This window comes from Elaeis guineensis, chromosome 10 (genome assembly GCF_000442705.2).
Source record: "Elaeis guineensis isolate ETL-2024a chromosome 10, EG11, whole genome shotgun sequence".
In the NCBI taxonomy this organism is placed as follows: Eukaryota; Viridiplantae; Streptophyta; class Magnoliopsida; order Arecales; family Arecaceae; genus Elaeis; species Elaeis guineensis.
The window spans coordinates 6,684,469-6,703,442 of NC_026002.2; the positions used below are offsets into that span (position 1 = coordinate 6,684,469).

Here is an 18,974-nt window from a genome sequence, read left to right on the forward strand (position 1 = left end):
CTCATATAAAAGCTTCATAGCCTTCATTATGTTCTCGGCCTATTGCCAAAATATCTATCTCATCACTAAGTTCTTCGCATTGCTCCCTTACTGCCTATCCTAGATATCTACCCTCTTGCCACTCGGGACTAACAAACTCTGATGTGGGTTTACTTTTTTGTCAATAAGACTATCAAGTGCTATATAATTCATAGCGAACCATGTGACATCTAATCTTAATATGTCTCTCCCTGTATATAGCCGCATCAATGATAGGATCCATGTGTGATTGTAAATGAATCCAATAATCATCTATGCTGAGTCGACTATCTTCTGCACTCTCAAGCTTCTCAATGTTCATCAACATCAAATCAAAACAATGTGCAACACATGGTATCCAGAATATATGTGATCGTCATTACATCAGGATTTCTCCTGTAGGCTTATATTGTGGCCTATAGTCGGTGATAACTTGCATGACATTTTGCTCTCCGACCTAATCGATCACCTCTCCAATCTAAGAATATATGCGGCATTGTGTACCTAATATGAAGATCAATGAACTTTTGAAAAAATATTTTTCCATCACAATATGTTTGAAAGTTGATGATACTCCATCTAGTGGGACCAGTTCAACCATCATATGTCACCATAAGTTCATACGTCAGCCACTTATTCTAATATGATGCAATCCATTTTTGTAGTTCCTCCTTATTGTTGTCAAGAAGCTGACTGTAGATATCCTTAGATCCTAGAAGATCTACACCTAGACTACAGCCTGTATAGATGTAATAGCAGAGCAATAATATATGTTGTGTGCCACATGTGCTGGGATATGGCTGAAGTGAAATTCGGACGTAATAGCTCACCACATTCTTCTTATTCTTGTTTAACATATTATCAACCTCTATTGCTTGGAATTCCTGTTGGAAAAAGCGTATGGATCTAAGTCATAGATAGTGGCTCCAGTTGGAATCTCTTTAGAAGACTTCTTCCTGCTATCAAAAGCTCCCAACATCAAGCAATATAGCTCGTGCTTCTATCGACGGACTCTCTAACTGAGGGCCTTCTAAACTCTAAACTCTCCTGCAATGCTCGCAGAGTTTGACTCCGATTCATAAACTGACAATCCAAATTGAGCCCTATGCATGACCAACTCTTTAAGCCACCACTAATCTTTCAAGCTTGCATTAATGACAATTTGAATCTGTCTCATGATCTGAGGCGGATGCTTCCTGTGATTCCCTAGAATGATGGGAATGTAGTTGCATGGCTCATCTGTCTATCTTCGTCTTTTTCCAAGTTCTCTTTTATTGCTTTAAAATCAGTGATGAGCTTATTTATCAGTTGACGGACACTTATGGCACTTTTGGTATATAGCTATATTGGGATAACCGTCAGTCAAGTGTTGCTTCAATCTAGCTATCTTTTCTCTCTTGAACCTTTTGCACCAGTTGCATCTCTAATGGTGCCGATCCAGGAGCATCTATCTATAGTCCTAATCAATCTCATTCTCTGGCTCATTTTTTAATGGATCCATTCCTAAAAGTTGAACAATACAGTAGTTCTATAAATATGTAAAAATAATAAAATTTGGTTTTTATTTTTTTTTATTTTTTGAATTAATTATATAATTTGTAAATGAAAAAATATTATAAAATTTAAAAATTATGAAAAATTAATTTGACCTTAGCAATGTTCACAGATTCGATATCGAAATTCATGCCAGTCGATCGATGGTATGGATCAGTACAGATCTGTATCGGACCAAATCGGACCAGCGCGAATCGATATAGAGCAAAAAAATCGAACCGGGAGAAGAAAAAGAGAGAGAGAGGGGGAAGAAAGTAAAAGAGGAAGGAGAAGCCATCGTAGAGGCTGTCTGAGAGGCTTTGACCGGTCGTCGTGGCCGTTAGACGATGCACTCGGCACCGCAGGTATGAAACAGGGCGATCACCCCTATTTCATGGGTTTTTTTTTAAAAATACGGATTACATTGAAGTCGGCAATGGATTTATCGGCTTCATTTAAATGAAGCCGGCAAATCCATTGGCAACTTCATTATTTTTTGTTTTAATTTTTTTTTTAAAAAAGTGAAGTCGGCAAACCAATTGTCAGTTTCACTATTAATCGACCTTTTTAAAAAAAATTGACGAGTGAACAGGGGCGATCGCCCCTGTTCCATGGCTGCGGCTCCATTCGTGCGTTTTTCATCGTCCGATGGCCACGACAGCCACCCGATGCCCTTCGGTAGCTCCTCTGCCATCTGCTCCTCTCTTCGATTCAGTCGCTCCCCTCTCTTTTTTTCGCTCATTTAAAAGCTGTATCAGGCGACATCGAGCATGGAGGCTTCCGCGGCCCTTCGACGGCCACAACCGGCCACCGTCGGCCTTCGACGATGGCGTGCTCTCCCTCTCCTCCTCTTTCTTCCTCTCTTCCCCTCTTCCTCCTCCAATGTACCATTGTCCTTAGTCAAAAGTCCCGATTCTCTACTGATCCGACTCGATATGGGGTGTACCGATCAGTTCGGACTGGTACGAAATTCCATGGGCCTTAGATTCATGTAAAATCCTAACACGGATGTTACATATATTTTTCTAAGATAGCATGAATGCTATTTATTTTTTAATTTTATTCAAACTTAGGCTTAGGCCACTATGTGTATGATGCGTCAAAATTTTGATAAACGGATATCAAATTTATGTCGAAAGTAGCTTGCAAGCCTCTAAACAATATTTTGATTTAATAGTTAATTTTTGAATTTTACTTTTTTAATATTTTTATTCTAAAAATATATATTTAATTAACAAATTTATATACTTAACAAAAATTGATGATTTCAGTATCATTGTGTAAACTATCTATAGATGTACAATATATAACAAAATCATATCAAAATAAAAATTTTGGCATGATTTTTTCTTGTTTTTTCAATTTTCATGGATTTTAAAGTCAAAAATTAAGGAGAGAGGAAGAGGAGAAACGGAAGTGGGAGATAAGCTCATATAGCTCCCTTTAATGAGTTCTCATTTAGCTTGTTGCTTGTATGATAGAAAGGGGATGAAAGTGAAGGAAGAGAACCAGTGTCTTCCTCATAGAACTCTCCCTTTAAATTCCCCCACAACTCTATTGTAGTACATAGTAACAAAAAAAATTGGAACAAGGCCAAACCAGTCGATTCGGCCCTGAATCATGTCGAACCGCACGATTTAGCCTGATTCGGGCCTTGTTTCAAATTTCAAGGCCAAACTGACCCGATTCCACACCGATTCGACTTGATATGGGCTGAACTGGATGGTTTGGTTCGGTTCGACAAATGATGGTATTAAGACTTGGTACGCTCTCTGTACCAAGTATTTGTATAGAGGTGATCAAGGAAGGCGACACTATCTCAAACTGCCTGATTTGGGGTCTACTGAGCCATATTGGTGGACCAGGATGGTTCCAATAATAAAATTGAGTAATTGGTGAAAGGGGGGAGAGGGAGAGGAAAAGAGAGGAAGAGAGAGAGAGGGTGGAAGAGTGGAAGAGAGGGAGAGGGTAGCGGTGAGCGGTGTTGGCCAGAATAGGTTCGAAGGCTTTTGAAGCCCTCTCTCTTCTATGCATTAGAATAGAGGCGGAGCCCTTATTTCAAAAGGAAATAGGGGCTTTGGCTCCTTTTTTTTGATTTCTTAAAGTGAAGCTAGCAGCCATTGCCTGCATCACTTTAAAATTAAAAAAAAAAAAGAAATAATTAGTGAAGTTGGCATTGGCTACAGACTTCACTTAATTTTTTTTTTTTTAAAAAATCGAAGCCTCTATTTCCTATCAAAACAGGGGCTCCACCCTTGTTTCGACGCACGTAGGCAAAAGCCCTCTCTCCCCCTCCCTTGGCTAGTTGGCCCTCTTCCAGTGGCCGCAGCTCATCACCATCCTCTTCCTCTCTATCCCACCTTCCTCCTCTCTCTCTGTCCTTCCCCCCCCCCCCAATTCTCTCTGCTTTCTCTATTTCTTTCTCCCTCTCCTCCTCCCCCTCCCTTCGCTTGTCTCTCTCTCCACTGCGCTCTCCCACTCTCTCTTTTCCTCTCCCTCTCCCTCCCTCTGTCTCTGTTGTCCTCTCTCCATCTTCCTCTGCCCCTCCTTTGTCGGTTCCCCTGTCAGTTCACAATGGAACAGCATGGCATGAGGGTGTACCATGTCATACTGCTTGCTTATTGGCATGGGTGCTGGTTCTGGTATTATAGATTTTTCTTGGTACAGAATGTATCGGTTGGATACCTACGCAGGGCCTGATACCTAGACCACAAACTTGGAGAGGAGAGATGGCCACAAAATATTATCTTGGGTGCTGACAACATTGGCAAAACAAACTAGTTTCTTCGAAAGTCCTTATCATAAGCTTTATTCCAAAATGGTGTGGACTGGTCTTTGACCTTGCTTCCTTTTGAATGAATTATTCTAACATTTCTCATGCTTTTATGTACTTATATATGATGCTTTATCGTTTTATTTTCCTGGAAATGTTAGTGCTAAGGTGTTCTTTAGAACTCAATTATTTCTGCAATTTATTTATGCATAACATGCAATGCATTTGCTTCAGCCACCTTTACCAATCGGGACTGAGATTCATGTCAAGCTTGGAGGATCTCAATGCAACATTATTGCTAGCAGATTAAAGCCCTTGATTTCTCTTCGCTTGGCTAAAAAGAAGCAGATGGTTCTTCGTGAGGAGACTTCTCAACAAGAAAAGTTGCCGACAGACAACACAAAGGCTATCATGTGGACATGTACAGTCTCTGCCCCAGAGATCACTATCATGCTTTACAGTCTTGATGAATCGCCACTATACCAGGTAAGTTCTCGTTTATTATAAGCATGTTCATTTTGATATACTGGTAAAAATCAGTGCTCTTTTAAGGCCAATATTTTTTCCAAAATCATCTTAGTGGTTGACATTGGGTATGACCTGAGCTAATGCTTAATGATTGATTTGCTAATGTAATGTGGTGAGAAAATCTGGAAATATTGGACAAACATTCAATTTATGTGAGAAAGATGTATTTTGAGCCTAATAGTTCAAATATTTCTCACAATTTGAAATCTTTCTCATGCTCACTCCTCTGTTTTGGTGCTTCTGCAACAACATTATATTCTCCATTATACAAAATAACACTTAAACATTCAACCACAAATTATTCTCGCTAAATGATTTCTAGGTACATTGACTAGTAATATGTAAGCACCACTTGTGAGGCTGCATTTTTTCCCTGGAACTTGTTATTTTCTGTTTTTTTCTTTTTGTATTTCTTGTATTATACAACTGGTTTGTTACTTAATAGAGAAAAATGGTATTATGGAATTTGGGTACATGAATCATATGTGAATTAAGCTTCTTCATATGTAAGAACTATTTCTTTTCTACATTTCTTCATAGTTTGGGTCTACGTTAACTGAGCATTCTGTTCTTTATCATCTTGCTTTGCTTTCCAGTTAAAACATCATGATTTCATTTGCAAAAACCTTCAACCTTAGGTGTTCATTTCTCAACTCTTCCTACCACGAATACATGTTGATTGTTAGAGATTCTTCTGTCTCAGTTGATCTGTTACCTGTTACTGTAGCTCAGTTTTTTTTTAAAAAGAGAATGTTTATGTAACATGTCCCATGTATGGGAACTTTTACAGCACTTCCTTTTTGACTCCTAAAAGTGGAGAATAAATCACGAAGCATCAATGCATATTCTCCTGCTGAACTTATATGATTTAATTTGACGAATTACCTTGATAATGCAGGCATGCTTACAGGCTTGTCATCTAATTTCCAGTAATATAGAAAGCAAGGGAATTCAATTACATGCGGAACTTGGTAAATTACATTTGAACTTGGTAGATAAGTGTCAAGAATCCTTGAAGGAAAGCTTATTTGGTGTTGAAGTTAATTCAGGCTCCTTTGTTGACATTGCACACTTGAGTCTTGATTGGGGACAAAATGAAATGGAGAAATATGATGAACATGACCCCAATCGGTGGAAACCAGTATTTTCCATTAACATAACTGACATGGGAATATACTTTTGCTTTCAGCATGTTGAGTTTCTTATTGTGACCTTGATGTCCTTTAAGACATTATTAAAAAGTTTATCTTCTGGTAAAAGAGCTCCACAGAACAAAGTTGGGCACATATCTAGCAAAAAAACTGCAAAAGGGACACAAATTTTAAAACTGAGTCTTGAAAAGTTTTCTATAATTTATTGTGGGAATGTGGGTTTGGAAGATATGGCTGTTGCGGATCCCAAGCGTGTAAATTTTGGTTCACAAGGTGGTGAAGTACTAATCAGTGTCTCTGCAGATGGCACGCCGCGGACAGCAAGCATAATGTCCACTGGTCCTAGTGGTTATAAGCACCTGAAATTCTCCACATCTCTTGATATTATTCGTCTTAGACTATGCTGGAACAAGGAAAAGCATTCTATGCAGGCCGAACTGGAGCGAACTATATCAGTCTACCAGGAATATCCAGAAGAAAATATACCCGGAACAAAAGTGACTCTCCTTGATATGCATAAGGCAAAGTTTGTACGCCGATCTGGTGGCGTTAACGATGTTGCTGTGTGTTCGCTCTTCAATATCACTGATATATCAGTCAGATGGGAGCCTGATCCACATTTGGCACTATTTGAATTAGTTACATCTTTGAGGTCACTGCTATATAATAACAGGCTTGGCAGTTCTGATAATGATAAGAAGGAAGAATCCATTGATATGAATAAGGTACCAGGAAAAGAAGTAATCATGGATCAAGTACAAACTGAAAAGCAACACAAGAAAAAAGAATCAGTTTTTGCCATTGATTTGGAAATGTTAAAAGTATCAGCTGAACTTGCAGATGGTGTCGAAGCAATGATTCATGTGCAGTCTATCTTCTCTGAGAATGCGAGAATACGTGTGCTACTTGAAGGAATCATGCTTAGTTTTAATGAAGCCAGAGTTTTTAAAAGTAGTCGCATGCAAATTTCCCGTATTCCAATATCTAAGAGCAATCTGCCTGATTCCAAGATACAGTCTGCAGGCTCATGCGACTGGGCAATTCAGAGCCCTGATGTTCATATTTGCATGCCTTACAGATTGCAGTTACGTGCCATTGATGATGCTGTTGAGGATACATTGCGAGCCTTGAAGCTCATTGCTGCTGCTAAAACAAATTTGATATTTCCTGTAAAGAAGCCTAGCACAAGAAAATCTAAAACTAAGTCAACAAAGTTTGGAACTGTCAGATTTATCATCCGCAGGCTTACAGTGGATATTGAGGAGGAACCCATACAAGGCTGGCTTGATGAACATTACCAGTTGATGAAGAATGAAGTTTGCGACACAATTGTGAGGTCAAAGCTTCTTGATGAGCATGTATCTGAAAGCAATCAGATTTCAGAAAATGCTGAACCAAGTGTGCACAATTCTGAAAAGAATGTTCATTGTAATGGAATTGAGATTGATGCATCTGATATATCATCTGTTCAAAATTTTCAACAAGAAATCTATAAGCGGGCATTTCGGTCTTATTATCTGGCATGCCAAAAAATGGTGATCACAGAAGGGTCAGGGGCATGCATAACAGGTTTCCAGTCTGGATTTAAATCAAGTATGAATAGATCTTCACTTCTATCACTTTGTGCTACAGAATTAGATGTCACTCTTAAAAGGATTGATGGAGGTGATGCTGGAATGGTTGATTTCATTAGAAAGTCTGACCCTGTCTGCTCAGACAATGAAATACCATTCTCCCGGATGTATGGTAGTGATATCGTTTTAAATGCAGGATCATTGGTTGCACAGATACGAAACTATACATTTCCACTCTTTTCTGGAACCGCTGGTAAATGTCAAGGACGTGTTGTACTTGCTCAACAGGTGAGGCTCAATGCTGTTTGTTTTGTCAAGCTTTACCTTTCAGATATTTTATTTTGTCTTTCTGTTCTATCAAATACGGCATAACGAAATATGTAGAAGTATTTTAAACACGCAAAATTGTGCTCGTCCATTTTTCTCTTTTCCCTTTCCTAGGTATGCTTTCTTCGATTTCATTACTAGCGAGTTGAAACAAGACCAGAAACTATTTTATGATTATAGGTTCTTTTTTGTGACTTATTTCTCATGGGGACCTTGACCTGAATGGGTATTAGGTATTTTCCTGTTTTTCCAATTTGAAAGTACCTGAGCAATTTTCAGATATGCTGTATTATACCTTGATTGCTTGGCCTCATCCATGAGTTCTAATTGATCAACTAATTCACAATCTTGAAGATACATTTGTATTTACTTCAGACAACATGTTGTTAGTTTTGGATTATCCAACTGCATTAGATGTAGTTGGAAGTTGGAGGCAGTGCATTGTTTTGAGACTGGATATGAATATTTCATTTCAGAATCTGGGTATAAATTGGTATAGCCAGGGCCATCTTTTCCAACTGTGTAAAGCTTCATGATAGATCCTTCGACAGTTGCTTTACATATGCAATTCGATATGCAGCTGGAAATGGAAGCATCATTTTTTGTGTACGTTGTATGTCTACTGACAGTGAATCTTCTCTTGGTTTCAGGCTACTTGTTTCCAGCCCCAAATGCAGCAAGATGTTTTTGTTGGAAGGTGGTGGAGAGTGTGCATGTTACGCTCAGCTAGTGGTACAACTCCAGCAATGAAAACTTACTATGATTTGCCATTGTATTTTCATAAAGGGGAAGTTTCATTTGGAGTGGGATATGAACCAGTTTTGGCAGATATAAGCTATGCATTTACAGTAGCTCTCCGTAGGGCTAACCTGGGCACTAGGAATGATCCAAGTTCACTAAATGCAGCTCACCACCTAAAAAGGAACGCAGCTTACCATGGTGGGATGATATGAGGTACTACATTCATGGGAAAGCTAGTTTATGTTTTATGGAGACTAAATGGTATCTGCTTGGGACAACCAACCCGTATGAGCAGCTGGATAGAGCAGAAATAATTTCTGGTTACATGGAGATTCAGCAAAGGGATGGTCATGTATGTCTTTCTACAAAGGAATTTAAGATTTATGTTACTAGTATAGAGAGTCTGACAAAGAATTGCAGTTTAAAACCTCCATGTCATGTCCCTGAACCTTTTCTCTGTTGTCCTGCTTTTTCTATTGAAGTTTTCATGGAGTGGGGATGTGAGTCCGGGAATCCCCTTAACCATTATCTGCATGCATTTCCTGTAGAAGGGAAACCACGTGAGAAAGTTTATGATCCATTCCGCTCAACCTCTCTATCACTTAAGTGGAACTTTTTGCTCAAGTCCTCTCTGCTTCCAGCTGACCAGCTATCTTCATCTTCTAGCATGGAAGACGGTAAAACACTAGATAGTTCTGTGTTGGTCTCTTCTCTAAAGCTGGATGGTACTTCACCTGATGCCCCAACCATAAACCTGGGTGCCCATGACCTTTTTTGGTTAATTAATTGGTGGAATCTATATTATTTACCTCCTCAAAAATTAAGATCTTTTTCTCGGTGGCCACGTTTTGGTGTTCCAAGGGTTGCCAGATCTGGTAACTTGTCATTAGACAAAGTCATGACCGAGTTTTTTCTCCGCATTGATGCTTCACCTGCGTGCATTAATTTTATGCCTTTACGGCATGATGATCCTGCTAAGGGTGTGGCTGTTAGAATGACAAAGATGAAGCTGGAACTTTTTTTTGGTCGTGGTAAGCAGAGGTATACTTTTGATTCCAAGCGGGAACCTCTTGATCTTGTTTACCAGGGTCTTGACCTGCATCTGCTGAAGGCATACTTAAACCGAAATGAAGGAATACCTGGAGGTCAAGATTTTCGAACTACTAATAAATCTTCACAAACTGTGAAAGCAGATGAGTTTGGCAGCAAAAAATGGAATTGTGTGACAGGTTGCGCAGGAAAAACACGAGATGATGGCTTTGTTTTATATTCTGACTATTTCACTATACGAAGACAAGCTCCAAAGGCTGATGCCATAAGGTTATCAGAATGGCAAGAAGCTGGCAGGAAGAATACTGAGATGACCCATGTAAAGTCTGAGTTTGATAATGGTAGTGAAAGTGACCATATGAGTGATGATGATGGATTTAATGTGGTAATTGCTGATAATTGCCAGCGTGTATTTGTTTATGGCCTTAAGATCTTGTGGAATTTAGAAAATAGAGATGCAGTTTTGTCCTTGGCAGGTGGTTTATCAAAAGCATTTGAGCCTCCAAAACCTTCTCCATCTCGGCAATATGCTCAAAGAAAGTTGCTTGAGGGACAACAAATAATTGATGGGACTCAAATGCCTCTTGGTGATACCTCAAAATCTTGTCCTTCTACATCCAATTGTGCAAGTTCCCATTCACCCCCGGTTGTCAATAATTCATCCCATTCTCCAAAAATGGATAATTCATCCTCAATTCAAGTTGGTGCGTTGGTTAATAACTCTTTATTTATATTTCTTGGTACATTATTTTGATATTGATTTTCATATTTTTCATGAGTTTTATTCATGGTTAGCTCTGGGCTTGTATAATGGTGCCCGTATTCTTTGATTTAGTACATAACAACACAAACCGCTGCCACCTTCTAGTAGTCAATTCCTTTGCTTTCTTGACAAATCAACTTCTAGTGTTGCTTTTATAAGATATATGGTTAGTGTCCAGAAAATTAATTTTCAATTGCTTATTCACCAGCAAGCCATGGATCTGCTGATGACTCAGAAGAGGAAGGGACACGCCATTTCATGGTTAATGTTATTCAACCTCAATTCAATCTGCACTCGGAAGAAGCTAATGTGAGTATATTATTTTGGCACTGAAGATTTGTAATGCATACATGAATGATAATGCAACATCATGCCTTAGTTTTATCTAGTAGATGAAACAATTTGGTTAAGCTGATTTTGGTGTTATTTTTACCTCTAGTCTTGCTGTTTTGATGATCTCCTTTATCCTAGGACATGGACATATTTTCCTCTAATTAATGGTAAAAGTGGATCCAATCCATCCAGTGAGATCCAATCAGCCCATATATGACTTGGGTTATAATAACTCAATATTTATGAAAGATCCTATCAAAGGCCTCAACAAATCATCACTATCAATCAGATTTTCACCATAATTATATTGTGATCTTATTATACCCTCTCAAGGTAGAGAACAAGTATTGTTTGTGCCCAAGATTGAACTTTATCAACTTAAACAATTTTTGATGAGCATGCTTCTGTCTTTGCAGATGTTCTCCTTATTGACCACCTTCTCATATAAATTTGATGATCAACTTTGCTGTGTTTAAATTCTTCCACATTATACAAAATTTGTGTCATATATGCTTCTGGTTTTTACAGAATAAAGCAATGGGTTTGGTGACAAGACTTCCACAAAAGTCAACATAATATCTCCTAACTAATTAGTTAGTTGGGAAACAATATATACCCAATAATATTCCACAAGTTAAGATCGGCCAGGACAGAGGCAAAAGCAGCTCTTGGCTGGTCTTTAGTTATTTGTGGTCAGTTTGGGTGGTTTTGACAGGTTTCGGCTGAACTAATCTGACACTGGTCATGAACGCTATATAATCATTGATTGGCCTTTTGTCGCAATTTTTTTTTGATTTTTTAATATTGGTCCCTAAAATTAGATTTTCCAAGACATTAATCTTTCTGCTTGCCTAAAATTATTCTTTCTGTAAGACAAATTATGGTTTGAGTTTATGTTTTTGATACAGTCCTCAATCCTTCAAACAGTTAGATGAGTTATGTCTAATTATAGTCATATTTCACACTTATAAAGTTACAGTACAGAATTCTTGGTCTCTTAAGGTACTGGTAATCATCATAACAAGTCAAATCACTATGAAATTTTATATGTATATTTTAATCTTGCAAATATTTATATAGTTATAACTAGACTGCTGTGAAACAATTATGTATCATATTACCCTTTAAAGTGATGCCAACATAATTTAGTAAGCACTAATGATATCTGATTTTCAATCTAGAAAGGCCAAAACAATATTCCAATCATCCCAAACAACATGAATTACTCTAAAATTGTGTCCTATTTGTTTTCTTGTCATTTTTAGTTTTTGATTATACCCTTAATGTTTCTATTTTTCTTTTTGTAACTAAGTTTAAAACTCTTAATATGATCAAAAATGCTGGAAGCTCCAAACCTTGAAACTCAATGAGCCCAAAGGTTTTAGATGTCCCCTCGAAATCATGTTATTTTGATGCAGTACATAATATTGTACTTACAAAAACTTTATTATCATTAACCATAGTAATACAAAAAAATAATTTTATTTTGCATTGAAATTTAGAAGATTCTTTTATATCTGCTCAAATTTGAGAATGGATCCAAATTTTACTTTTTTTTTGCTTAGCATGCTAGTGGATAACAAAATTGATATTTAAAAAAATTGTTCAAATAGTCCAATGACTCCAATTGTTCCATAAGATTTTTGCAATTTAGAGTGCTGCTTCACAAAGGACCCACTTTTGATAGGACATTAGTTTGAACTTTGAAGCATGATGAAAATCATATTTTGCTATTGAACCGGACCGAACCACCCAATTCACCTCATACCGAGTTGAACCGGTGCGGGGCATGGTCAATTTGGTCGTATTTTTCAAAACCACCCCAAACCGCCCGTACCAAGGCATACCACCCTGTACTGAGGTATACAGCCCCCAATACCATCTCAAACCAAAGCATACCGATCTGTACCAAGATAAAAATTGAAAAAAATGATTTTTTTGTTCCACTGAATTGGATCGAACCATCCGGTTCACCTCATACCGAGCCGAACTAGCCGCTAACTAGTATGGGTCCCGATACCGATTCTATGGAGCTTGATGAAAATATTGTGATACAGCAAATAAATAAGCATTATTGATAATAATAATTACTCTTTGTTGCTTCAATATTGAAAGGAAAACTTCTACATTTCATTTGTTATATAATTGCCTCCTTTTTATATAATGAATCACTCTTAACTAAAATTGGGAGTTACTTTTTTCATTATGTAAGAATTGAATTCTTTCATACTTATATAACAGGGTAGGTTTCTACTTGCTGCTGCTAGCGGTCGTGTCTTGGCTCGTTCATTTCATTCTGTTCTTAATGTTGGTTATGAGATGATTGAACAAGCCCTATGTACTAGCAATGTGTCCATTCCTGTGGCTGAACCTGAAATGCTGTGGCATCGTGTGGAGCTCTCTGTGATGCTAGAGAATGTTCAAGCTCATGTAGCACCAACTGATGTTGACCCAGGTGCTGGAGTTCAGTGGTTACCCAAAATTCTTAGGAGCTCACCAAAAGTAAAGCGAACTGGTGCTTTACTTGAGAGGGTATTTATGCCTTGTGAAATGTATTTCCGCTATACAAGACACAAAGGTGGGACTCCAGAGTTGAAGGTAGGCTCAAGTAGTTCTATCAAACTTCTCATACATGAGAATTGACTATATTTAGTTTTCCTTTACTTGATTACCAAATAACTAGTTTTTTCCCTTATTTTGACTTTATGTGTGGATGCAGGTTAAACCACTAAAAGAGCTGACTTTCAACTCTCCTAATATTACTGCAACAATGACATCACGCCAATTTCAGGTCATGCTGGATGTGTTAACCAATCTTCTCTTTGCAAGGGTTCCCAGGTGAGACTACATCTATATAATTGGGTAATTCTATACCATCCCTTGCATGCCATTTGTTATCCTTTTTAGTTACAAATTATTCAATTTCTCAGTCCTAGGGTTCTCAAGAATTACATCATTGTTGTGGATTATGCCTAGTTTATCTGTTCCTGAAAGGTCATGTGAAGGAATTCTATGTTGTTTAAGAGTTGGCTAATTTTGTTAGACATGTGAAACCAGAAGAGGAATTGAGCAGCTGATATTTTGTTTGGAGTTTCACTGTTTGGTGACTTTGATCCTCAAAATGAACTAGGTGGACTCTTCTTTCTCCTATTCATATCGAATTAGGATGGAAGAGGACCAACATGGATATACCAATATTGGTGTCTATGATAGCGATTAATGCAATGTTTTGGATTTTTCAAGCATCAAAAGTAAGATTAAACGGTAAAGCTTTATATATTAATTTGTAGAAATTCGTGAATATGCAAATACTTAAAAAATAATTCCTTTGTCTTACAAAAATGAAATAATAGATCAAGAAAGTAGTGTATAATCAGTAATGTATGAAATGTTTATGATGGTTAATGCCAAAATGGAAGATAGCCAACCATAAATGATATGGCATGAAAATGCTATTGATTGATCCATCAAAATCTAAATCAATGTAAATGCCATAAAAGGCTCATTCAAGGTTTTATGTCCCAGCAGGATGGAGGGCGTCCTCATCGTCCCGTCCTGTTCCTATGAGAAAATGAGATCTGGATAGGCTCAGAACTCTGAAACCCATCCTTGCAGTGAGAGAAGAAGAAAGAGGAAAGTAGAAGATGAAGAAAAGATGAAGAAAAAGAAAAAATGAAAAGAAAGGAGAAGAAAAATGAAAAAAAAGAAAGGAAGGGAGGAGAAAAAGAAAAAAAAGAAAGGAAAGAAAAGAAAAGAAAGAAAGAAAGAAAGAAAGAAAAGAAGTAGAGCAAGATGGAGGATATTCACTAGGATGCATGACCAGGACTGCTGTCGGGACAGAATGGGATAGTGGGGTGTCCCCTTCCATGGAGAAATCGGATACCTTTGTCTCACGTGATTTAAAACTTTGGGTTCATTTCATGTCTATCAAATCTATTACAAGTGTAAAATCTTTTATATTTTGTAACCTTGGTTTTTGAATCTAATGGGCTAAATGTAGCTAAAGAGTTGTGGCATGTAAGGACTTTGTTAAATTGAGAACAATCATTTGGAGGAACTAAGAACAGTCCTTTGTCAAGCTACCATTGAAAGTTTGATATATGTTAGGTATTAGATCCTCAATTTATTCTGTACATGGTGACATAGGTAGAAGGATTGGTGTAGGTTACATGAAGTTGTCTTTATCTAAAGCATTTTAGTATTTGACACAGCGAAAATGGAAGAAGGGGTAATTGATTGACAAGGTTATACTTCAAAGATCAACACAAATAGAAGAAAATTAGGTTGAAGAATTCTTCACTCGGTGAAAAGAAATTCTTATGAAAAGAATTTTATTAATATCTGAAAAGCTGTCCCTTACAATGTGTTACATGTATATTTGTAGGACATGAGACCCTAACCGTAATTCGGGCATTAAATCCGATGCAGAATCGTCCTTGAAATAGGACTCGACAATAAGAAAACATACTAGAATTATTTTATACAAATATGGAACATGACTAAATTTGATAATCCCTAATAGAAAATTTATAAATCTAATGAAAACCTTTGTATTTTTGCTCATGAATCAAGTGTTTGCTTACTGCAGTTTGCATTGGTGAATCTATTGGCTCCTTTGATGCTCCACGTGGTTCAGTTGGTCATAATACCTATTGGTTGCATCTTATGGTGCATCAGTATTTCTTTCTTCTTAAAATAGTCCCGAATAGCACTATAAAACTAAAACTTAGATATTCAGATCATCTGAAATTTTATATAGGAGAGGATAAAGGAGAGATAACTAATTGATTTGCTATAATATCTACTGAACCGTGGCCAATTAGCTACTGAACCATGCCAAATTGGCCAGAATGGAAGCATCACCATGCCTATAGAGGGAAAGGGAGGAGACAGAAAAGAGAGAGAGGGGGTGAGGGGGAGGGAGGGTGTCATACCCCAACCTGAGATTTACAAGTTAGGAGTCATGGCAATCATTGCATTCTCATGAAAAACTCTCTCCACAAGTATACAAGACATTCCAAACACGATATCAATGCATCATAGCCGAATTAATTTGCATAACTCAAAGTCAATATTCAATTAACAAATTCAACTAATAATAAATATATTCCAAAGTTTTTACATCAAATAAATCTCAACTGATAATTTCAATCAATAACAATAAATCTACATCTAAATAATATTGATATTGCTGAATCTCGCTTCTAATCTCACTCCCAAGCAGCATCCATGTCTGAAACCAAGGAAGGCTGAATCGATATCAGATGGCATACCAATTGCTAGTCGATATGGTATGGTATTGGTTTGGTGCCGTATCGAATATCGGTACGGTATGGCATGCCGATCTAACCGACACATTTAATTTTTTTATTTTTATGTTTTATTTTTTTTTCGATTTTTAAGATATCTAATCAATTTTTTTATTATTTTTTGAATGATATTAAGTCCAAATTGTTGTTTTTTTATCTTATTTGATGTTTGTATCACTCCAGTACATCCATGATTAAGTGTGTGATGCGGATCTGAATCTAACATGATATTATGCTAGAGGAAAACAATCTTAAAGGACTAGATATTATTGAATTCTAAAATACTCAAATCAATTAAGAAATAAAAAAAATAAATAATCAATACATTCTGAGATTTGGAATCTCGTCGAAGATCGATGTTGTTCATAAATATCTGGATCATTTACATAATCTGGTGGAACATCAACCTATCCCTCTAATCATGTAACATTGTAATCCTTTGCACTCATCCCATAAGGTATGCGTGTTGGATTGTAACTTGTTTCAGATTTCTCGTTGAAGCTCTGACTTTGAGAGGTATCCTCGAACTAATAGTATGGCCGTGGAGGGATTCATCTAAATACATCGACAGCAAAATTCGATCCGTAACATGCTGTGAATTGCATACAATAGTAGCTGCTGAAAGACGATGCCTCGAACGCATCATATCCATAACTGTATGGATCATAAGTTATCTGTGGTTGTGGATAAGGAGATTCAAAATATGATGAACATGACACGTCCATGAATCCAACTCCACGTGCGAGTCATCTGTAGCTGTATGACATCCTGAATGATCTCGTGGAGTATTTCATCTATATGAAATCGTATCCTCACGAGCTCTATCATCTCCTGCCCCACGATCCCTATGTTGTGTGGTATGCGTAAATTGGGATTCATTAGTGAATCTAAAATTATTTTTGGCTACGTCTCGTAAATAATGGTCTCCTGTCCTCCGCTCCCTCCATGACTACCAAATCCATGATCTCTAAATCTGAGTGAACTAGGTCAATTGACGGGTCTACCCTCTCCATCAGGGTTGGCAGTCTTTTCTTTTTCTTTATCTTTGTGTTGAGGAGCTGATCAACTGAAAGCCTGCGTGGAATATTACTGGTTGCCCATTGCTCAGCATCCACCCAACCTCACTAACTATGAAATTGGCTGATCGTAGAGGCGATCCTGGCTCATTAAGTTTTGGTTCCTATTGCGGACCCATAATCTATCCGATTATCAGATCCTTGTCATTAACAAAATCATTCATAGTCGGATCTGAGTATTTCAACTTCCTCTTGAATGTATTTTAGCCTCAACCTCAGATTGTAGTGAACATATACAAGATCGTTGTGACATCTGTGTTAGATAGTTTCTTTGCTTGTTGTGGATAAAAGTGAAGATCGACCAATTGCGCTTGCAGCCATTCAAGGAGATTGTCTGGGCGAGGATTCGGATGGTAAGTCGCTTTAGAGTAGGCACCGCCAATCTAAAATGGATCCACATTCAGTTGCAAAAGTATTAAGATTGAACAAACTGAAAAATAAAATTATATCATAGTAGACTTATTAGTAGCTACATAATATCAAATAAGAATTATCATTCATATATAATCTATTTGGACTTAATTTTTTTTGCTTGTGACCGCCAGATCAATTGCCCTAAACATCTTTGTCTATAAAAATATATTTGTTATAATGTGTTACTGGTTGAAGATACAACTAAGTTAGCAAAAAATAAAAAATCACTTAAACTAACTTACTTTTTGCATCCACATAGTCATGATTTTTGGATTGAGCTCCATCTTATCTATCACATTTCATAGAGACATGAGAAGCTTGTCATCCATGCCTATCTCAGATATCATATACTGGGACCTCAGGTTCAAATAGTAAGCGTAGATAAATGTAAGAATTGGTTAAGCATATTTGTATAATATAAGAGTAATCAAATTTTCGAAGCATTCTTGATTTGCTGCTTGCTAGTCCCACCCATCTGATAGTACATCGATGCTCAATGATTTGGATGTAGTCATGGGCATGTTTTGGATCTACCGACCTTATTTAATCCTTTGCCCTCTCCACATGTGATACAAGAAGTCTATCTAGGGATATCTTTCGTTGTCCACTGTCCAAAGTACTTCATATAAAGGCTTGATAGTCTTCATTATCTATATTCTTAGCCTGCTGCTAAAATGTCTGTCTCGTTGCTAAGTTCTCTATATTGCTCCTTTCAATGGCTGTCCTTGCATATCTACTCTCTTATCACACGGGACTAATAAAAATCTGACATAGCTGTACTTTCTTATCAATCAGGTTATCAAGTGCTATATAATTCATAGCGAACCGTACGATACTTGGTCTCAATATTTTTCCTTATGTACCGCCGCATCAATGATAGGACTCGTGTGATTGTAAATGAATCTAGTAATCGTTTGTGTTGAATCCACTATCTTCTGTACCCTGCTAAGCTTTCTAATATCCATCAACATCAGGTAGATACAATGTGCAGCATATGGTATCTAGAATATATGTGGTCGCCGCTGCATCAGAATCTCCCCTATGGCCCTATATTGTGGTCCGTTGTCAATGATAACCTGCATGACATTCTGTTCTCCGACCTAATCGAGTATCTCTTCCAATCTGAGGATATGTGTCATATCGTGCATCTGATCTGAAGCATCAATGAGCTTCTAAAAAATATTTTTTTATCACAATATGTCAGAAAGTTAATGCTCCATCTCGTGGGACCAATCCAACCATCACACATTACCATAAGTCCATTAGTCGGCCAATTACTCTGATATGATGCAATCCACTTCTGTAGTTTTTTCTTATTGTTGTTAAGAAGCTCACCATAGATGTCTTTGGATCCTGAGGATCTACATTTAGACCAGCAATCTGT

At 37.4% G+C, this 18,974-nt stretch overlaps 1 protein-coding gene across 1 annotated transcript in view; it reads left to right on the plus strand.

The window, feature by feature from the left end:
- Positions 1-18,974, plus strand: part of LOC105053497 (protein SABRE) — an 88,483-nt gene that overhangs the window by 43,713 nt on the left and 25,796 nt on the right. The window contains 7 exon segments of the mRNA XM_073244117.1: positions 4,559-4,810; positions 5,751-7,865; positions 8,555-8,810; positions 8,813-10,399; positions 10,667-10,767; positions 13,033-13,389; positions 13,511-13,629. Of these exon segments, the coding sequence (XP_073100218.1) occupies positions 4,559-4,810; positions 5,751-7,865; positions 8,555-8,810; positions 8,813-10,399; positions 10,667-10,767; positions 13,033-13,389; positions 13,511-13,629 (4,787 nt within the window).